The following is a 23,425-nucleotide window of genomic DNA, read 5'->3' as shown; positions in this document are numbered from 1 at the left end:
AAATTTTTTAAAAAACAATAAAAAGGGCGAAAACGAGAATGAAGACACAGCCGAGGAGAACTTTGTCCCGTTATTTGACAGATATTTAAATCTAAATTACACAACAAAGCAAAACTCAGCGAAAAGTCATTTAGCAGAATACGATTCTCCCGACGGCATTGGAAGTGATGCTTTAGAAGCGGTGAAAAAACTGGCTAAAGAAACAATTATTATTCTCAAAAATAACAAAAAGCTCCATGCTAAAATTATTTTAGCTATAGAAAATCTTTTAAATTAAGCAATAGATAAAAAAGAACCCATTTGGATTGATATCACGAAAGATACAGTCGAAATACTCGAACAGGAAGGATAGAATGAAAGACTTAATTGGAAATATCTTACTTGAACAATTAAGTCAAAAAGAAGAATTTTACATGATAAGAAAGCGTCGTATTTTTTTCAATAATTTAATTGTAAACTTACTCTTGTCTCCCGAATAAACGAGGGGGTCCGAACAAGCAGGGGGGGGGGTAGGGAAATTTTCCAAATTCTAGGGGGGGGGGGGGGGGGGGGTAATTCGAAGACAGAATTTTGTTAACTGATATCAATTTCAACAACAAAAAAAGAAACTTTAACCAATGAACACGTAAAAAATAAGAAACAATATTAACAAAAAGGAAAATTTTAACAAGTTTAAGGTATATCTACACTGTAATGAAATATTGAATTATTCGAGTTTAATTAGCGGGGGTCTTAATAAGAGCGGGGGGTTGGATTTTTTTTCTCTTAACAATTAGCGGGGGGGGGACGTCTATTCGGGAGAAATGAGTAGAAATCGATAAAAAGGAAAAAATTGAAAAAAGGAAGAAAAAAGTAGCATTAGAAATCATTGGGGACTACTTCAATATTGGAAGAATTTACGCAACGATAGCGCTATCAATAGAAATTGCAAAGTACTTTTCTAAAAAAAATGTCAATCAAACTGAAGAATTATCGAAATGGGTAAGTGAAATTATCACCTAAAATACGGAATTGCATAACTTCTTCAAAAAAAATCAAGAACGCATAGGGAAAAAAACTGCAAATCGCAGTTCAACCTTGAAAAACACTATAGAGAAATTTTATTATTATCGGAGGGGTAGGCGTAGGGAGTGTAGCTTTGTACGAATTCTTTAAATAACGTAACTTTAAAATACCTAAAACACACGTGGAAAATTCATTAGTTCTTATTAATTTTTTTCATCACGCTTAAAAAGCGTGAATTATACTAAATTTTGACCAAATTTATATAAAACACGTGTACAAAAAACTACCAGTTAACTATTGGTAATATGTACAGTCTGAAATTTACGTAGTTAAATAGGGCGAAAATATTACCAGTAGTTAAATTATGGTATCAAAAACGCAGATTAATCAATTAACTTGATCAATTTCACGGTAAAGAACTCGCGTACAATAAAAAAAGCACTTTAAAAACGTAGATAACTAATTTATTTCATAATCTAAAAAACTACCAGTATTAGGTGTAGATAGCTGATCCATTTTACGGATTCACCAAACTATGCGACAAATAAGTGATCAATTTCACAATAGAGGATCACCTGTACTATTGATAGATTTCATAAACTAAGTAATTTCAAAATATAGCTAAAATGTTACAATAAGCTGCCTACAGAAAAACCAGACTATTTATAATTCTTTAAAAGAGACTGCAATGATGCCACTAAAGATTTTTCAATACCCTGTGCTAAGTATGAAACAAATTTCCAGCATTCATGTTTCTATCTCGTAACAAGTAATAGAAATAAGTTATAGGAAAGCACAAAGATTCTTACACACAAGTCAAAGTTTTTCTTATAAACAATAAAAGGTTATCATAAATTCTTTATAAGAAAAAAATGAAAGTTTTTAAATTAGAACTTTTCTTGAAAAATAAAAATTAAAAGTCTAACTTTGAAAAGTATCTACCCTTTCCCCTATCATCATCAAGGTAAACATCGTCAGCGCATAGAAAATAGGAGCTGGGAAGGACAAGATGGCGACCCTTGAAAGTCGGGCTAAGGAACGAAGAAGAGAAACGTCAGATTCTTACCCTGAGTATCAGAGGTTAAGTTTTCAAAGAAAATAGTAACCTCTGAAGACAAATAATAGAAATTTTATCGCGCATGTGTCAATCTAATCACTGTAGAAAAAATCAAAGATGAAGAGCAAATATTACCACATTAATGTCTAGCAGACTGTATCAGTATGCAGTTTTCTATTTACGAATTCCCCAGAAACCTCCAAGTGTAGTTGAAATGAGTTTATTTCGAAAGAAATCTTTTACATCATATCCCCAAATGTATAACAGTAATTACTAAACTTTTAGTTATGGAAATGTCACTTTAATTGAATCGAAATAAACCAGCCGAGGCTGGAAGGTCAGCCAATAGAGCTTAGCTAGATAGCTTTAATAAGTGGGTTAACAGATGTAAGAGATGTACTGAAACAGAGTAGACTAAAAATGTTGAATAATGTGCAAAATGTGAAACATTTGATAACTTGATTAAAAATTATTTAAAACAAGCCTGAGAGCTCCACCAACAACCCCCCCCCCCCACGAGAAGATCAAAGTATACTTCTCTTTAGCATTGTAGCACTGTTTCTACGACATCGAACAATTAAGCTATAGTTCATTACTATAAAATAAACAGGGTTCAGACAGACCTTCGAAAATAAAATTCCCTGAGTTTCCCTGAATTTTAATCAATTTTCAAAGGTTTTTTCCCTGAGAAATTCCTCATTTTAGCTATTTTTTTCCCTAATTTTTTCCCCGAGTATCAAGCAAACCATAAAAACTAAGCAGAGTCAAAAGAGATGTATCTTTAAACAAAAGGCACACAAATCAAATGGCAAACCTAAGGTAAAAATTAAAGCTACAAATACTGCATCCTACTGGCGTTCTAATCATAGGTGCTTTGTATAGTGGGTTCGAATCCCATCAGCGGCAAAAGTTTCGAAATTTTGGGAAATGCATCAAAAACTTAGCAATACAAAGAAAATGTCAATATAATGTATATAATAATATAATAAAATAAATGTTATATATGAATAAACACTTTAAAACTAAAAAAACTTTTAAATCTGTTTTTTCCATTCATTCTTCAAAAAATAAAATTCCCTGAGTTTCCCTGAGCAGACTGGGAAAAAAAAAATTTTTCCCTGGGTTTCCCTGAGTTTCCCTGATTTTTCTGAAAATTTATCATATTTCCAGGTTTTCCAGGTTTTCCAGGGTCTGTCTGAACCCTGATAAAAGAGAAACATAGTGTAATTAAAACTTTTTGTTAATTTCATTCCAGTCAGTTATGATACATTTTTTCTGTTGGATGTAGACAATATCCATATCTAACCAAAGTGTTATACTAGAAATAAATAAGAAAATTTCCAAAACGTCAGAACCAAAATAAATCCATCAAGTATACATAGAAACTGTACTTTTTGTTTTACTTGATAAAACTCCAATAACACTTTAAACTAACAAGCTACAAACTTTAAGTCACAAAGCGCAAACTCCAGAAAAACACAATTTGCATCAAAATCTTTGCAAAACATAGTTCATATTTATAACATTTCAACAGGAACTGTATTTTGGTAGACTTGGTCAAATTACAGAAACCATTTGTCAATTGTCTGCAAGGCCAATGAGGTACGTAAAAACTGACTGCTATTCAGTCAAAGCCAAAATTTGGCAAGGTCAGAAAAACATAATTTACATCCAGTCTTCGTAAATAAATTTTGTAGTTTAGTACCGTCAAGTTACACAACATGCACACAACCATCTTGAAGACTTTGCTGGTCGCAAATGATAATCGAAAGCAAAACTTAAAATTTATAACTATGCAGGGAAGCTCATTTTTCCCCCATTTTGCTTTAAACTCCCTTTTGATTGGTCTATGAATTTGGGCGATCGCTTTACCGCCTTGGCGGAATAAACACACGACCATAATAAATAAATTCAACAGGGCAGCGGAGTAGCAATTAATTTCAACTGGGAGTCCTCTCTTCTGTGCCAAGCACTAGCAGTGTTTTTTAAAATTTAAAACAATGTTAAATCAAGACCAGATGGATCTCTTTGTTATGACTGTGCAAGTTGTGACGAGAGTGTGCATGTTGTGTAACTTGACGGTATAATTCATTAAATTCTAGAAACCATTTTTCATAACTTTCTGCAGTCCGCTTTCTGTAAGTCTGATAAGAGATATGTATAAACTGTTATCGCCATTCATTCCATTCCATCATTCAGTCAAAAAGTGCGCCACTAGGTTAGAAAAGGTTAGAAAAACACAATCTGCGTCCGGAACTGCGTGAAAAATAGTTAGATCAATTTCAACAAGAACTGTATACATTAATATTAATATAATTGATCAAATTTCAAAGACCATTTGTCATAATTTTGCAAGTCCAATAATAGGAGATGTGATGTCATCATTTGGTCAGTTTGGTTCCCGTCATCTGAACGACCCTGATTTACGGTCAGCAGGTAGAGTTGGAGAGTCGACTGTCGACCTCTGCACGCTCTGTGTTTACAAGTTTTCAAATCGAAGTAGCGAGCCGCATGCTAATGGAGAGTAAACCGAAAACCAGTTTATCCACGGTTTCTTAATTTCTTAATTCGGATCAGTCCACCACGGATTCCCTTTCAACAAGATGTAACTGCTTCTTAAAAGAAAAATATTTTCGACCGACCGACCAACCGAATGACCCCCACTTTTTAAAGTAGAAATGACGGGAACCAAACAATTTTTTGCGATTCACCTTATCAGTCTGGGAAATCCTCTCAATTGCACGCTTATGTTCCGAGGGCGTAAGCGCGTAATTGCATGGTTATAATTTACGCCCGCTCCCGCCCCGGTTGAAATTGCTTAGGGATTTCAATCAAGGGGTTCAGAATTCTCTAATTTGGGCGAAGGCATGGTTTAACGGGCAATCCATTTTTACGGAATCTTCTTCTACGATAAATTTTGAGTAAAACTGCCCTAGGCTTTTGAAATTCAACAGAGCTTTCGGAAGGAATTACGTGTCAAAAATATATGAAATTTTAAAGCGTGCAATTACACGCTTACCACAAAAGCGGTCACCCGTCAATCTTGCTTAACGCTTACCGCCCGTTTCAGAACAATTTCGATAAGCGCGTAATTACACTCTTAAAAATTCTGCCATTTTGATAACCGTGCAATTGCGCACTTACGGCCTCGGAACATAAGCGTGCAATTGAGAAGATTTCCCAGACTGTTTATCAAACACGTCCAAACCAAGTCCAAAAAAGCACGATTGCATCCAGGCTTTATCAAATTTAGACAGTAGCTGTACTTTTGTAAACTTTATCAAATTCCAATAACATTATAACACCATCAATCCCACCTAGAGGCAAAGAAGAAAAATATGTTTTTATTGCAAAAACTAATAAAAAGCAGCAATAAAAAGTATCAGAAAATTCAACATAAACAAAAACTTGAGCAAACGGCTTTAAACCTTCAAAAGATGTAGAAAAAGAATCCCCTTGATGAAAATCATGTGCTCGATTTGCCGAGTTAAAAAAATAAATGACAGAAATTGAAGCTTGCAACAGATTTAACACTGGAAATACTTTGGTACAACACTGACTTATCACATCTGACCTATGCTTGAGCCGCCATCTTGAAACACCACATTATGATCTGTAAAAACAACGCACGCTAAAAGTACCCAAAAAGTTAACCCGATCGGAAGAAAGTTTAGAAATCAAAGTGAGATCGATCGGGAAATCGGATTTTTTTTTTGCCGTCTTATGATGCTGATGATGGAAGAAAATTTTACCTATTTGAATGCTCAGCTTAGGCTGACCAATAATAGACAGACTTTATGTTATGATTCTCTATCACTGACTCTTTTTACAAAGCATTGATGACTTTTTGTAAGTTGTGTTTTCAACTACGGGAATAAAAATATCGACTATGACGCTCATCAAAGATCTTGGATGGTCGTCATGGTTACTTTTGTCTTCACTGATTGCGCGATGAATAGAATCTCGATTCGTCGGCACAGCGTAAATATATGATTTTGAGCTGTGCTTTTCACGGTATCAGATTCTGGCATCAGTCCACAAGCTAGAGAAAGGAGGATTTAGGCGATTTCTCGAAGAAAGAACATGAAACCATCAAAGAAAGGCATAGGAAGGCAAAGGAAAAACAGAATTATAAAATGATGATATATAAAGGTTATAGAAGACGACCAGTTTAGAGGCCCACCATGCGCTTAAAACTGTAAAATCTTCTACAATGAATAATATTTAGCCAATGACTCCATGAGACAGAGTGATAAAACTGTTCTAAGGATGTATGAGAATTAGGAAGAATACTATTCTATAACAATTTTCAGGGATTTCATAATCTAGAGCAGATCGTACAACTTTTAAAGAATTGAGAAGAGCCTTTGAAAGTTTGAGCTCTCAGACAATGAGTAACAACTCGTGAACTTCTAGATATCTATATAATCTATATAACAATAGCTGTACTTGTCTGAAGCCTTCTGACAGAAGGGTATGATCGTTTGAAATTCAATCAAGTGATTGGGGTGGACTTATTAACTTACTAAGGTAAGCAACTCAAATAAACTTTGAATAATGGTAAGAAATGTGCTTCTAATAAAGTCAACTATGATATTTCTTTTAGAAAAAAGAGACCGTCCCCTTCACCGCCAGTCTTAAAACTTAACGCTATTTCCGAAAATTAACAAGAACCGTATTTTCTTGAGACTTCACATCTGTTTATGGAATCAGTTTCAATTTCAAAAGAAATTTGAGAATTTCCTTAAAATTTTATACGATCTTGTCTAATTTTCATACTATCCTAGGGTAAAAATATTTTTTGAAATATACTGTCGCAGTATATAAAGGAGTTGGTTATGGATCCAGACACATGACGAAATATTTTGAAGCATATGAGAAGTTCGATTTTTCTTTCTTAGTCTCGAAGGTAAGTCTTTATGGAATGAATTGTAATTTCTGTAATTCTTTAGGTTTGGTACCTCATAAAAACAGTGCTATGGTCATTTCTCTAAATATGAAATCTCTACGAACCTGTCGATTAATTTTCTAATGCACTGTTCAAAAAATCAAGACGGTAAAAACAAGATGGTACAGCACCTGACCCCGAGAATGTAGTAAACCCCGAGAATGTAGGTTTCTCATTTTTTAGCATTGTAGCCCTAACGATAAATCAACATCATAAAAAGTTGTTTCAGAGTATACTGTTACATCTTACTGATTATTTCTGGACATAAAATTTTAACTTGAATTAATTGTTTCCAACGAAAATTTGAAAGGAAGTTGATTGGATACTACCCGAATTGATACATTTTTTAAATAAATCCTCTCTAAATCGAAATCTATTGGAATTAAGTTATGATGATAGGGTATTTTCTTAGTCCTAATGAACTAAGGAAATGGGGAAAATAGTTCATTTCAATATTTATTGTTCTAAGTTAGATATTTTGACGAAAATGTTTGACATAACTTTTGGGGTTAGTTGACCTACAATTTGGGGGCCTTTATAACCCGACATAAAAAGTCTGTCAAATTATATAAAACTTGTTTGTTGTACTTTCATAGCATGAAAGTACTACCTACCTGAGAGATGATTAATGTTGACATTTGAGCTTTTACGACGTGTCCCAGACCCACTGGGACCCCAGCCCAATCAGAAAATTTGCCTAAGTTTGGAACAATAGAATTTCTATCCCAATTTGGACTTAGTTAGAAATTTTTGGACCCGCATTGGAAAAAAGTTCCACCGGGGCTGTGAGGCAGGGGTGCTGTTACATTATTCACATCATTTCAGCACAAAATTTTCAACCTACAAAATAAAAACAACTTTCTTGTCTCTTGATTTCGTCCTTTCTTTTACTTTTCCTCATTTGTAGCACGATAAAATTAATATGTTTGTTAATTTTTTGTCAGAGTATATTTCTAAAATAGGAATTTCACTTAGTATAGAGAACAATAATTTCCGATGAATACCGAGATTCCATTCTCAACAACCGAATCTTTTCACCTACATTCTGGGGGTTAAAAAGGGAAAAATCCAATTTTCAGAATAACACAATGCTCTTTAGAATATTGTTTTGGCATAAAATATTTCTAAAATTTACTGTAAGAGTTAATCCAATTGAAAAAATATCAACATTTTACTATTACTAGATATAAAGCCATAAAACCAAACCTACATTCTGGGGGCTATAACGAAAATGGGAGTCAACTTCAAAGACCAAATAAATTGGGCTAACTATCAAAAATAATGAAACTAACCTCTGGGAAAGGATTTTAGGAGTTCAAAATTTCGTTGAAAACATTCAAGATCTTTTAAAATGCAAATTTACGTCTTTCAGGTCTGATTCAAATTTCACCTACATTCTCGGGGTCAGGTGCTGTACCAACACAACTACTCTCGGGTATCTAATAGTCGTCTCTCCCCGTTAATTAATTTTTCGAAAATTCTCCAGCAAGGACATTGTTATTCCAACCCCCCTGCTTATTAATTTTTGGGAAAATATTTTTGAAAGTTCCTTCTTTTGTCCTAATTCTACTGTATTAGCCTCCTTTTCAAAGATTTTTCCCCCCAGGACATTTGTTATTCCACTCCTCCCCCGCCTTATTAAGTTTCCATTGGTTACTCCCCTCTACCCACTGGCTATTTAGCCAAAATTTAGTCCCCGGTGAGAAAACTACTTTCTAATTTCAGCCCACTGGAAAATTGACTTCGTTTTCATTCCCATTTGGAATTTATCGGAAAAAATACACTTCAAAACCATATCCCCACTGGATCTTTTAATCTAGGAACAATATAATTTCCATCACTGTTTGGATTTCGGTGGAAACTCTCATCCCAATTTGGAAAGAATTTCCACCGGGGTTGTGAGACAGGGGTGTATCTTTTCAACCATCCCTTCTCATCTTGTTAATCGAAACAAATTTGATTAATATCACTTCTTTATTTCACAGCTATCTTTACAGATATCAAAAATGGATCTCACACCCAAAACAGGAGAAAGCTTACGCCAACAAGTCACTGAAAAGCAAATTCAATTGGTTCGGCTTGAAACAGAAGATATCAACAGCGTTTCAAGAGGAATATTGCTTGATGTTGATTATTTCATGGAAAATATCAAAGAAGGGTTCAGCTTTCCACTCGGTGCTATCGGCTGTATTGATTTTGATGGCCAACCTGTTCACAACTATCCTCTAGATGAAAGTACTAACTACTCTAACGGAGCCTTGTATCCTGATGTATCAACATTCCAAAATCTTCCTTGGAAAAGTGGTACAGCGTCTGTTCTTTGTCATCTGAGTACAACTCCTGGTAATTTGAATGCGTCCAGCTATCACACACGATCAATCTGCAAACAACAGTTCGAGAAATTGAATCGATTAGGGTTCGACTTGAAATCTGCATTCGAATATGAATTTTACGTTGTGGATAAAGAAACGTTGAAACCGGTAGATACTAAAGATAATTATGCAGCAACATTATTCAATGAAAAAGGATCTAAAATATCCAGTCGGATCATGGAATCATTGAAAAAGATTGGAGTTTGTCCTGAGAAGTTCCATATGGAATGCGCACCTTCAATGTTTGAGATCACTGTGAAACCAAGTTTCGGAATCAAAGGCGCCGATGATGCTATTCGATACCGGTCTACTGTCAAAGAGATATGCAGAGACGAGAGAGTCGAAGCACTTTTTATGACCACACCCTTCAAATACGAATATCGCTCTAATGGCCAACTCAATCACTCACTCTGGAATCTCACAGAGAAAACAAACGTGTTTTATGATGCAGCAAACCCAACCCAGCTTTCTGAGAAAGGTCAAAATTGGTTAGCCGGATTAAAAGCGCATTCAAAAGCGTTGACATGCTTAGCGTTGCCGACTTATAATTGTTATCAATGCTTCCTTAATCAAGAAGAGGGTTTTGATACTGGCCCGATGCTGTCCATGAACAATGCATGGGGATACGATAACCGTACCGTGGCTCACCGTGTCAAAATCCTCAATGAAAGTTCCTCCTATATTGAATATCGTGTCCCAGGATCAGCAGTTAATCCTTACTTGATCACAGCAGGTTTGCTAATCGCTGGTATGGATGGATTGAAAAGGAATCTTCAGCTCACAGACCCTCCTTATGTTGGTGGAATCTATCGTAACGAGCCCGATTGTAGCCCATATTTTGATATCCCGAAAACTCTGGATGAAGCATTGCGTTGTTTACAAGAAGACGAGTTGTTTGTCAAGGAGCTTGGGGAAGAGTTTATTGAAGTATTCGTCACTTTGAAGAAAAATGAAATTCAAAGAATTGAAGAAATGAAGAAAATCAGTGCTAGCGATGATGAAATTTTGTGGAAACTCTATAGAAATTATTATCAAATTTTGTAGAGTTTATAAGTTCCTCGTAAGGAAAATATTCATGAGTTATTGTCTTTGTTCATAGTACTTTAAAACTTAAGGGCTCTGGTCATAGTGAAAAATCAATTTCAGAATTTGAAGATAAAACCTTATGGTTTCGCTTCTTTGACATGTTTAAGAACAAACTGCTTTTGAAAAAATGAATTTAAGTAATTACATGAGTAATTAAGGAATAAGTGTGGCATGGACCTTAATAAAACGCCACAACGACGCTATTCATATACTTTTCACAAAAAATGCCTAATCTCCCAGGGGAAATCGTTTTATTGTTTCAAACTTTTTCTAAGTTAATGAAAAATAATTTCTTTATTGCCACCGGAGGAAGCCTAAAGCTTCTAAGGATGGCATTCATAGCTTCACGCATAATAGTCTAGCATGCTAGACGACTTAACTCGGTAAAAAATAGGAAGTAGAAAACTTGACAGGAGCAATATAGTCGTCTAGAATATTTTGTGCACAACAAACTTTTCATAAAAATTCTCTTTTTTCATGTTTTTGGATAACAATTTCAGGGGGTCTTGTTGGTTTGATTTGGTTTGTTTTTTTTTCTTTCACTTAGAAATTCTTATTGGCTGAAATTTTTATTTGTTTATATATTTTGTTGTATATGATTGTTTTCTCACCCCGCAGAAATCTGCGGGCCCTGCTGGAACTCCCGTAAGCTACGGAAACCACCTTAGCCCAGTCGTTTATTTTAACCATATCCCGACATAAAAATTTCCCGCTTTCAACAAAAACGTTATAAACGACTGGATTCCCAGTCTACACGCATAAGGAAGTTGGGCAAGCATCTCATAATTTTGCGCGTTTTTCAGTATTTTAGCCCCGCTTAACGGTAGCATTCTCATCTTACGGTCTCTCTTTTGTTTTATCATCATCAAAAAGACTTTTCCACAGTTATTTTGATCTGATTACTCATTTTGAAATGTCAGTTTGTCTTTTTCTTATCCCTGGAGAGTTAAATGAATGTAAGGAAATTCCTGAAATTTCTGGGAAATTCCCTTTTTATACCACAAGTAGTTATTAAGCGCTCTTCATAGGTTAAAAATATTACTCTACTCAAAGTATTCGAACAGTTATGTTGCTAGACGTGTACATTAGTAGAATAACATATGAAGAGCAGTATTTTCAGATATATACGCTTTTTATAGGAAAAACCAGTAAGTCATATGATTCTGGCTGGGCTGCCCTTAAATTTATATGAGTTTTTCAGCCTTGAATGTCAATATTAATTAAAATGGAAACATGTACTTCTCAGTAATTTCTGAAATCAGAGGTTCAGATTCTTCTTAATTTGTTCTTAGGTTTTGGCCAAATTTCAGCCTCGTATTCATATGAAATTGTTCTTATAAAAAACGTGTAAGACAAGGCACGGATGTCACTCTAAGTAGACTGTAAATCACTCCCTTGACACATTTGTTAGCATTTGAAAGAATTTTGTCTCAGATGAGAGGTCACTTTTAACAAAAATTACTGTTGGGCTAAGATCATTCCTTTTGAACGCAAATTCAACTCTATGTGTTTGTTTAGCTGCAGTGGCACCTTTATGAAAGTTATGGCTAGTTTAGATTTTTTCGAAAAAAATTTCTTTTTGGCTACATCCCAAGTTATAGCTGTTTTCGTATGGAAATTTAGTGGAGAAATTTGTCAAAAATGAGGTTTTTTGGAGATTTTAAAGGAAAGATTTCCACAAAAATTTTCCGAAACTGTATTTCTAGATACTAAATAGATACATCACTTGAACCAAAAAAATTCCAAAATGTTTGATTTTTACCGAGATTAGGGCTTTGAAAGGTGAAAGACTCTTTTTCGAAAAACTCTTCGTTTTCTTCTTCATTAAATTTTTCATTTCAATTTTTCGATTTTTAAATCCTAAAAAGGTAGGTTTAACCAGGGATATGTTATAGCGGAGCTGGATGAAGGACGAGAGTTCCTTAGCGGATTGCTTCTTTGTCTTTTCTATTGTAAACTGTTGATAATAGAAATCCATCTCTGTCCCCTTGAGTGTTCTGTTTTTATAAGAAAAATGAAGCAGACAAATTATTCATGCAGTACGTTTGCACATATTTTGCTACGATGTTCCCGCTTTTCATCAAAATAATATCTGTAGAAGATACCCCAAAAGCTTCCTTGTAAATGAAATCTATTTTTATCAGCGTGTGTTATGAATTTGAGAAGCTTTGTAAATATTTTGACAAATATTGTTTCAATTGACTTAATTTTTTTTTCCATAATCAGACATACCGACTTGCTATCTGAAAATATCAGTTAGAAAGTGAGGCACCTCGCGGTGTAGCGCGGTATTTCAAATGAAAAAGAGCTATTTATAATCTTAGAGAAGAATGTTCTTATAACTTTACAATGAAAACAATGTTTTTAATTTTTTTAAATTGTCATTCACCAATGTTTTACAGACCTTCTTGATAATTAAAAGTTTTTAATCGTGAACGATAAATGCAGCAGCAGAATCATTGGCTAAGAAGAAATCCAAATTTCAGGAGTTTGTAATTAAAAAAGTTAAATTTCATATCAAATTTTAATGTCAGGGACAGAGATAGAACAAGGCTTTTTAAATGTGCGTTATCCAGCTCCGCTATAACATTACCCTGGTTTAACAGGACATATAAACAAAGTTATACATTAATCTTTTTATAATGCAGAAATTGCCATTTAAGGGGAGGGGGTTTCAGGGGGTACCCGATTCCGCAATTCCGCCATTTTTTTCTCCAATTTCCGTCAAACCGTCTTAAATTGAACCAAAATTCCGTCACCGAAAATTCCTTTGAAATTCAATATTTTTGTCTAAAATTCCGCAAATTTTGAATATCTTTTATCAATTCCGAAATTCCGCAAATTTTTTTGCTAAATTCCGTTTTTCCGCACTAAAATTGTCTGATTTTCCGTCTCCGTCAGAGAACCCAATTTCCGTAATTCCGTCTAAATTTTCGCCAAATTCCGCCACTCCGTCCGAAAAAAGGGCCGATTCCACTCCTCCGCCAACCATGAAACCCCCCCATTTAAGTTGGTGAAAAATCAAAAAATTGGGTATGTCCAGAGCCCTTAATAACAGTCGATTCATCTATCAAAAGATCCCTGTTAAATAAGAATTTGAATGTTAAATTTTCAACCTCTCATAGCAATTTTGTTCAATCAAGAGAATGTTATTTTGCTAATTTAGGCAAGCCGTAGAAACCATTTCACCAGCCCAAATCCATTGGCTTTCGGATTAGAGCTTTATCTTGAAAATGAAAATTGAAATTCAAAAGTTCTGTGTTACAAGCTACTAAAATAAAAGATTTGTCTATCGGTGGCACTTTCGATCGTTATCTCAAACTTCCAATCCTAATATCACACTTTTTCTTCAATTCTTTAAATTATGATCATATTCGAAATTTCGAACATTCATTATATTTTTCAAAAGAGGAACAACTCATGTCAATACAAATTGTCAAATTGGTTGACTCTCACTAAATCGAACTCGAACGAGGAATTTTAATTGTTTGAATTACAGAGAGATTCGAATTATAGAAAGTATTTTAAGAAGTTTGAACAAGCGAGAGTTTAACTCGAGCACATTTTATCTCAAGAAGAAATCTACCATGATCATAGCAATATTTATCTTCAGACCAACCATAACAAATTTTTATTATTAGGGCTCGTTTACTCGTTTGCTCCGCAGACCACGAGTAATATACTCGTAAGAAGGGTCAAATTCATTTGAATCATGAAAGCTCGTCACTTGTTCTCCCCTTGATCTGCCTGGACAAATTCCGCACACCGCTGTCGGAGGAATCTACATTCTTCTCAATCCAGAATCATACAAAGCCATTGCTGCTTTGCTAATATTGATGAAATAATTACGAACATAATCATGATTTGCATGATCATAGTTATCATAATTAATTTCCCCTGAATTCCCACCCTTACAGTGCATATTTTTGCTATCGTGAAAAACATACCGTGAAAAACGTATTACCCGTCGGTCAATTTGCCTGACTGCAGGGGGGGGGCATAATTAAAATTTCATTGATCGTAGTGAAGTGTGAGAGGTGGCGCTAGGGGGCCATACCAATGTACAAGGGACTGACAAAGGATCCATGAGATGGACTCTTAAAATATACTAGTCATAGCTTTCACTAAATGCCCCCACATAAAGATCATGTCATGCACTTATAAAGCTTTAATGCTTTAAAGATTAAAACATTAAAAAATAATCAGGAATAAGTGATTGATTTAATTATTGATTGGTTGATTGATTGATTGATTGATTGAGGCATTTGCTTGAAAAAAATTATATTCCATTAAAAAAATACTTGAAGAATTCGCAGCTTGATAATTTAAAAAAATTTAAGGAAAAGTAAGCTGGAAAAGTAAGCTAGTAAAGCTTCTCAATAATATATTTTAAAAATTATGGTATCATTAGCTCACAGGTTTTCACATCTCCTGTTTGTTTTTTCTCCTTAGTTTCTTTCTTACAACAATATATATCGTGATTATTATTCACTAAATAGACCTTTTCTGATAATGCCGCGGACATCTTAGATTGTAGGCAAATATATAGTGGTGAATAAATCAACAAGGTAACCAATCAGAAATAGCTTGTTTTTTTCATTGGCTGCTATATTTCAACAATTCTCTATTGCAACTTTGCCTAATAAACAATAGTCAAGAGGATACTGCGTATTAAATTTATCAAAAAGTTCTGCGCCATCTTAAATGGGTGAAATAGAAACCATAATCCTAGTTAAGGCCCGGCCTCCACTTGGGTACGCTGTGATTGCACTTCTCAAACAAAATCTTCTATTTTATTGGTCAAATGAAAAATAAAGGAATACCATTGTGGTCCATTCAGACGTACAGTCGAGAAAAGTTTAAATGCACCTAAATTTTTTTCAAGTGCATAGAACTTTTTCATGATGCAATCTTTTCTCCAAGCAGCGCAGACAATGAAGAGACGTGCCTTCAGGAATCTAGACTTTTTGAGTTTATAGCTATATATACTTTCGCTTTATGGTGTTTCTGTATGACTGTCTGTGTACCTAGTCTAACCAGCGTTAAATGCCTTCGGGAAGGTCCATCCTAACTTGGAAAGCCAGAATTGGAGCTATTTCACGAAACCACTGGAGCGTAAGTTATTTAGGCTATCACAACTGCATGAAAAAGTTGAATGTGCCCATGTAAAGTTAAACGAATGTAAACAAACTTTTTGCAGGTTTTTGAAATAGATTTACCACACTGTAAAAACAGTGAAAAAACTCTAAGTGAGGTAAATCTATTTTGAAGACCAAAAGAAAAAGTTTGTTTACATTGATTGACATTCAACATTCATTCAACCACTTTTGGATTCAACTTTACATATGCATACATTCAACTTTTTTGTACTTTGCCGGTATTTATTAATAAAATAAAAGACAAAGATAAATTAGAGTTTGAACAAAAATATCAAATGTACATTTAAAAACTTGAGCAAATTTCTTTAAAGATACCATAAAAAGAATTGAAATCATTGCTGAAGTGAACTTCTGACTAAATTACAGTAGTTAGTATTCAGTTTCAAAGACAAGAAACAAAATTTGACATACAAAACACTTTTTCCAATCAATGAATCAGCTCATCATCATCATAACCAGTCTGCCATTTTGTTTGTTTTGATTTGCACAAGTAGAAGTAATATTGTAATTCGTGTTATATCATACACTGTTATGATTTGTATTTATAACACTCGCTTCAGCTTTTCAAAGCTAAATCAAAACTAAAATTGTAATATGTAATAATGGTAATAGCATATAACGTAATATGAAAATATGTATACTACCGTCCCGGAAAAAAACCGAGCATTTACGGAAGAGACTAACTACGGGGATGCTTGGGCGACAAAACAAAAACAAATGCAACAAAATTTCGAGATTCCAGTCCAATATCTATGCGTGAAACTATGAGTGCCTCCTCGTCGCTACGCTCTTGCTAGACTAGTAAACCACGTCGTTGTATTTCGCTGCAGATTGAACTTGCAATAGGATCTATTTTTCTATATGTTCACTGAATACAACGACTAGTTCCAAAAGGCGCTATTTACTAAATAAACGGTGGAGTGCTTTTTCTACCGCGGCGGAGTGCTCACTCAAAACAGCGCACTCACTCTCACGGATTAGAATAAAAAAGTAAACAAAACTCGGTACTTTTTTACACTTTATTATTATGTTTTTTTTAATGAGACTCTTGAAAAACTAATTGCTGAACTAAATTAACAGCGTTTTTGAAAACTTGTTTTTTATTTTGTTAAATAGAGGTGTTTTTAATTTATCATCTTATGTGCAACATTTTGATATACAATTCAATTCACTCAAATCAAAACAAACTCACATCCTGATTATTTTTTGATTTTAAATGTATTATATAAAAGAAGGTGAGTACAATGGAATATCAGTCAATTTAGAAGCTTTTTTATTTTGAAAAAATTGAAAGTACTTGAAAGTACTTGAAACAAGATACCAACAACAAGACAAGGAGTTAAATAAAACTATTCACAAAAAGTATGATTTGTGAAATGAAGGAAAAAGAATATAAACTGACCTGTACCTACCAGCTAGGTACTCCAAAACAAAAATATTCATGTAAGGGGAAAAATCTCTTTCAAAAGAAAAATATGAACATTTTGTTAGAAAAACGACATCAAGAATATAAAAGATCAGGGGATCAAGGGCCACTGCAGGCATAAGAAAACTTTTTTTTTTTATAAAAGCCAAAAAGAAAAAAAGCAACAGCTTTTACGAAACATAAAATTATATGTATTTGTTCATATAGACCTCCAATTTTGCTATAAAAATTATATATAGTATCTACATAAAATTATTTCCAAATCCAAGTGGTTGTTTTTAATTTGGCAAAAGTCCAATCAAAATTTTCATAAATTTTATAAGTATATAAGCATAGTATAAGTTTTGAAAGACTTTCACAGTAGGTATAAATTTCAGTCTGAACGTGTTCAACAACACCAGGGGACAACAAAAAATTACAAGGTAGAAGTATGCTCCGGGGGAGGGGGGGGCACCAACCTTGACGACCGACAGGGATGTGCCGCGCTGGAGTTTGAAAAGTGGACCCTGTGAGATATGAATGTTTGGTAAATTTGGGACCATTTCAGAACGATAAATGATTCAATCGAAAAAAATCTGTAAAGTGGCAAAAATGACTTAAAGTAGACAAAAAATTCAAATATTTTCTAATATTTCTAATATTCTCACTGTAAAAATTGTCTAAAATGACCAAAAATCGACCCAGTCAGGGTTACTATCTTGAAAATTAGTACAAATTTGGCACCCCATCATATATCTCTAGAGTCTGAAAGAGGGACCCTGATCAGTGGCATGTCCCCATACTTAATTTTGCCTAAGTGCCCCCTGGAAGTCTGCCAGTAGTGAAAACCCAAAATATCCTCGTACATCTAACAATTTCAAGGTAGTGAAATCCAGCTAAACAACGGCCGGGCATCCGAAAACCCAGAAAACCAGTCATCTCAATGTAAAATGTTGTTATTTTCATTCACAAATAGAACCAAGATGTGTCTCACTGGTCAGCTTGTCAGAATATTGCTTTCGTATAAAAAGCATTCAATTTTTAAATTCCAAATTACCACTTTCACTTTTCATCATTTCCACACCATGTATCGCACCACCAAAAATGTTATATAAATACCATACTTTCCATCTTAATTTTTGAGGATTTCTGTAGCCATTTCAGAGTTACATTCTCTGGGATAAGGTTATCAAGTTTAACTTGTACTATAGAAAAAGCAGTGATCTGTTACCCAATGAATGTGAGCATAAACATATTGAACATTCCCTGCAAAAAGTATCCTGCATGCAGTCATGGAATCTGTGTTCAGCTGTGTCATATTGTCATAAATACTGCACTTGTACTATAGATTTACCAACGTACCAAGCCAACAAAATTTCAAAGATGGCAGTGTTAAAACATGTCATGAATGTTTATAACCATACATAATCAAAAAATCTTTCAATCACAACAATCACATGAAAAAGTGAAAGTATAATCCATATAAAAGTTTGTTTGTTTTTTGAATATATCAACGTCCCAACCAAGCCAAAAACAATGTATGAATAAAGTATCTCAGATAGAGAATGCCAAGACAGTTTAAATCTGTGTTTATAAACATTTAAAAGCATTAAAAATCTTCTCTTCTCAGTTTTGCAAAGAAGTTGGAGAAGTCCTCGCCACGTTTTTCTGTTTGTGTTTATATTTTTTTTCTCATCCATAACTCTGAGAAACTCAAATATTGCGATGAGAATAGAAGAAAAAATAAGCCGTGTCCATTCATTTTATCTTCCCTCTTTTTCGAGGGAACGTTGCCTGAGATTAGATTGAAGCAAAATCCCGTATTGCACCGTTTGGAACTAGTCTGTCTTTCCAATCCACTCTCCCGCGGCAATTTCTATTTTTTATAAGAACTCTTTATTATAAGCACTATTCCCGCGTTCCTGTGTCCAAGGAAAGACAGACGCTTGCTAGTCTACGCTCTTGCGGGGGCAATCACATTGTTTCGACAGTACGGCACTTTGCTTAATGCACCTAGCACAATGCACAAGTGACGAAAGGTGGAAAAACCTATCGATTTGATCGCGCGACGTAGTCTATTAATATGAAGTTCCATACTGATAAGTACACTTTCGCTTTGGATGAAAAAGGACATCATGGAGAAATAAAGATTGGAATTGGAAGCAAAATTATAGCTGTATCTTACTAGGGGTATGACCACTTTATCTCTACCTCTTGCCTACTAAGTATGTATGATCGGTATGTGTGTTTGCAGTCTGTTCAAATGTCTGTATGTCTGTCCAGTATAGACCTTTTTTCAAAGAGGCCAACCTGTTGAATAATTATGTAGTCTAGTAGAAAAACAATGATAAAACCATGCATAATTATTACAATATGCATGATACAGTAATTATGCATGGCTCTATCATTGTTTTTATGGCTGGACTACATAATTATTCAACAGGACGTCCTCTTTGAAAAAAGGTCTATTATGTATGACCTTCTTTACTTATGGTTTCAGCCCCCCCTTAAAATAAGGGGTGATTTAAAATTTAGAGAAAAACGCAAGGGGCAAAAATGTTAAAAACTGAGAAATAAAGGGTGAATTTTCCGTGGTCGCTAAAATCAAAACAATGGAAAATTGGATTGACGCGTGCGCAGTCGAGACTCCTAAACATTGGTAATAGAGACAGAGGTAGTAAATTATGGCAGAAGAGTTGTGTAGCAAATCAGGTGTGGAGATTGGTTAAAGAAACAGGGGCGATGAGATGGCGAGATGGTGGTGATAAGTTGTGGCAGAAGAGTTATGTAACAAAACAGAGTGTGGAGATTGGTAATGAGAAATACAGTCTGGGAAATCCTCTCAATCAGTTAGTCACACTAGCGTCCCGCTAAAATGAGTATCAAAGATTAATGCTGCGAAAACACTATATCGTTTAATTGACTCTCAAGCAAAAAAATGCGCCGCAAAACTTCTAAAGGGATTCATGAAAAAATAACCCGGCGCTTTTTAATGAAATTAACATTTTCAAAAACTTTGAGAAATTGCCTAAAATTTGAGCCATAGATGAAAAAATTAGAGCCAAGCCAACCTTGAAAACTAATTTGAAGATCAACTTCCCAAGAAAAAGATCTACGGGGGAGGCGGAATCCACCTAGATCCGCGCACCGCCGGATAGGCCATCTCCCGGAAATTTTGCCGGACCTCAAACAATGACCCATTTACATGTGCGGAATTGTTTTTACTTTAGCGTATAAACAAGGCCTTAAAAATCGAAGCGCTGTCTTGGGAATTGAATGACAAATTTTGGTTGGTTGATTTTGGCTACTGCACGTTTCCAACTTTCAAGTTTTAATTGATATTGTCTTGGGAACTTGATTCAGGTAACTCTCATCCTTGTTGTTGAAATGTATCCTGTAGATGACTGATGTTGTTTTTTCTGAAAGCTTAATTTCCTAGTGTGACTAACTGTCAATTGCACGCTTATGACCCCCAAGCAATTTTAAGTACCTAGACAGTTTTTTAAGTGCTGGTAAGTGATTTTGCAGTATTAATTCTACTTTTGACAATCATTGAAATCATCAATGGAATCATTCCAAATTTATCTCTCTCTACCTCTCTCTTTTGTATCTTGAGAGTCAAAATCAAAAATAAGAAGCTTTTTCCATTATGTTTTGTCTTATTATTGTATTATACTTTTTTGTTTTAGTGTTGAAAAGACAATTAAAAATTAAAAATAAAAAAAGTTTACAATTGGATTTGGGGATGTTTCAATACCTGAAAAAAGCTGTTTCTGGATCTTATCTGCAAGGTTAGAAACTTTTTACAAGTTTTTCTTTTGATCTTTATCACATGTTGTTCTTGTTGTTAGCTTTAGAACAATAATAATAATGTCAGCCATATGTAAAAGTTCCAATAAAATTGGTTTGTTGGTTCTCTCTTTTTTGCATAAAATTCTCATTTCTTGACAGAATGTTTGGTTGGTTTGATTACTAATGCTTAGAAAGATTAAAAAAAAACGAAAAAAAAACGTATAATTATAAAAATACTAGTCCCTTTTGATGTTTAATTTTTATTTTATTTAGTATTTTCAACACTTGCTCTCCTTGAGGTCAGATCTCTGATCTTCACCATATATATTAGAAGTTTAGCTTCACAGAAAAAACACACACACGTGTACAATATTTCGACGTTTGTCTTTGTCAAGTTATGAAGTCTGTACAAACTGAGGTGGTATTTACATGATTTCTGGCTAACAATATAATCGTCAAGGGAATAAAAAAAAAAATTATTAAAAGAATAAAAGGGTTTGTTTGATAAAAGAAATACTTAGGGAATAGAAATTAAATTTGTAAAGGAAAAATTAATTGATAAAAAACTTTATGTACAGGTATTTAAAAGTGTTAAAAAACAGAAATGATGAAAAATTCTCATGAGAACAAGCTAAAATTAGCAATGGAGGCATGATGTGCAAGCAGATACTCCTCGACAAAAATTTAAAAACACTATTCTATTGTCTCCAACTAAAATCAAGACAATAGAAAAAATAAAAACACATTAAAGTAAGCACTATTACATTTATAAGAATAATCTAGGTATAAAACTCTGATAAAACTAGCTAAATGTCTACCGGGTGCGCCACAAAAAAGTTTCTCTCTTTGAAACTCATTTTCTCGAAATCGAAAAATTTTAAAAGAATCATTCCTATTCCATTGGAAAGAAGAAAGATAAACTTAAATTTTGATGGGTCATTTAATAAATTCGGTTCATTAGATCAAAAGTTATGCTCAATTGAATAAAAAAGTTACTTTCAGAAAGTGCCCGAAACCGTTAAAAATCGACATATCAAAATTTTATTTTAAAACTAACAATCGCAATAGGCTTTACATGATTAAGAACATTTTTCAGTAATTAAACACATAAATTTTGAAATTGATGGGTCAAAAGGGTTGAGAATCTTCATCAAAATCATTTTAATTTACTTTTACCGAGATTTCCTTCAGATTTTTTGTTGTAGACTGGATAAAGTCTTTGTAAGGCTGGATGTATCTCGAAACCCATATTTTATCAATTTTTCTGAATTTTACAAGATTTTTTGGCTTTTTTCAACAAATTTTCTTCCTTTTAATGTAATTCAACCTTCCTTTGTATAACAAAAGGTCATTTAGACAACCAATTATCATTTTTGATGACTAAAACGAAAATACTGATGTATCATGTAATTATGCTTCTGTTTAATTTGATAGGTCAATTTTTAACGTTTTTGAGCACTTTCAGAAAGTAACTTTGTTATTCGATTGAGCATAACTTTCGATCTGATGAACCAAATTCAATAAATGACCCATCAAAATTTAAGTTTATTTTTCTTCTTTCCAATGGGATAGGAATGGTTCTTTAAAAAATTTTAGATTTCGAGAAAATTAGTTTCAAAGAGAGAAACTTTTTTGTGGCGCACCCGGTAGTATATAATGGGCCCTTACTCGCTAGGCTTTTGTGACCCACCAAATATAATTACATATTTGCAGAGAAAACTCAATTATAAATGTCCAAAAGGCAAAAATAGTACCGACCAAAAATAAAGAAAAAAGGAATTATGTAATTAAAAAACTAAAAAATCGGAGTGCGGATTAAATCTAGCCAAAGTCCTCTAACGGCACATCTCGATCATTAAGACCATAGGGAGCAAATGAGTTTAGTTTATATTGCCAAAATGACTCCCTACGGCGTACTGATGGAAGATCTGGAGCCTCATCGATTAGAGTAAGTTCCCAATCATCCATACTGTGATGGTCTGCCTGTTCGAAATGTGCATGAAAGGAGGCTTGGGTAACGATAGAACCTGATTTGTGTTTCCTATGGCAGCACTTGTAATTGTTAAACCTAGATCGAAAAGGAGTGCTAGCGCTACCAACATATTGTATACGGCAAGTTTTGCAGGTAAATAAGTATACAACACATTTGGAGTTACAATTCAAGTTCTTCGCCCTGATCTTATATTCTTTGCCGTCCTTACCTGAGAATGAACCTGTCTCTTTTATAAAGGGACAGACGCCGCAGCGTTTTCCTCCACATCGACCACTACCCTCGTTGCCCTCTGATTTAACAGGCAACTTAGCACGAACCAAAAGATCTTTAAGACTTTTCCCCCGCTTAAAACCAACAACCGGGACGTTTCGGAAAAGATTGCAGTGTTCATTGTCAGGTGTTAGCAAGATATGGATCTTAGATAATATCGACTTTAGCCTAGAATAAGAAGGATGGTAAGTAATATTTAACACTATCCCTGGGTTGGTCTTTTTCCCCCGTTCTCGAAAAAGGAGATCGTCGCGTTTATGTTCACGCGCTCTAAGGATCTGATCACGTACCATCTTCTCTTTATAACCTCTCTCCAAAAGCCACTGTTGAAGCTGATA

The 23,425-nt window shown here is 34.2% G+C and overlaps 2 protein-coding genes across 2 annotated transcripts in view; both read left to right on the top strand.

Moving 5' to 3' along the window:
- Positions 1–6,332: 6,332 nt before the first annotated feature.
- Positions 6,333–10,473, top strand: LOC136798499 (lengsin-like). The gene is made up of 2 exons (XM_067055123.1): positions 6,333–6,971; positions 8,996–10,473. The coding sequence occupies exons 1-2, from the start codon at positions 6,915–6,917 to the stop codon at positions 10,424–10,426; spliced, it is 1,488 nt and encodes a 495-aa protein (XP_066911224.1). The 5' UTR covers positions 6,333–6,914; the 3' UTR covers positions 10,427–10,473.
- Positions 10,474–20,723: 10,250 nt separating this feature from the next.
- LOC136798493 (pleckstrin homology domain-containing family M member 1-like) overlaps positions 20,724–23,425 on the top strand; it is a 34,114-nt gene continuing 31,412 nt past the window's right edge. The window contains exon 1 of the mRNA XM_067055114.1: positions 20,724–20,823. Coding sequence (XP_066911215.1) covers positions 20,778–20,823 — 46 coding nt within the window. The 5' untranslated portion in view covers positions 20,724–20,777. The remainder of the gene's footprint in view (positions 20,824–23,425) is intronic.

The sequence above is a fragment of the Clytia hemisphaerica genome, unplaced genomic scaffold (genome assembly GCF_902728285.1).
Source record: "Clytia hemisphaerica strain Z4C2 unplaced genomic scaffold, Clytia hemisphaerica genome assembly, whole genome shotgun sequence".
Taxonomy (NCBI): domain Eukaryota; kingdom Metazoa; phylum Cnidaria; class Hydrozoa; order Leptothecata; family Clytiidae; genus Clytia; species Clytia hemisphaerica.
The sequence above is the reverse complement of the archived record's forward strand: the minus strand, read 5'-3'. Positions and strand labels throughout refer to the sequence as shown.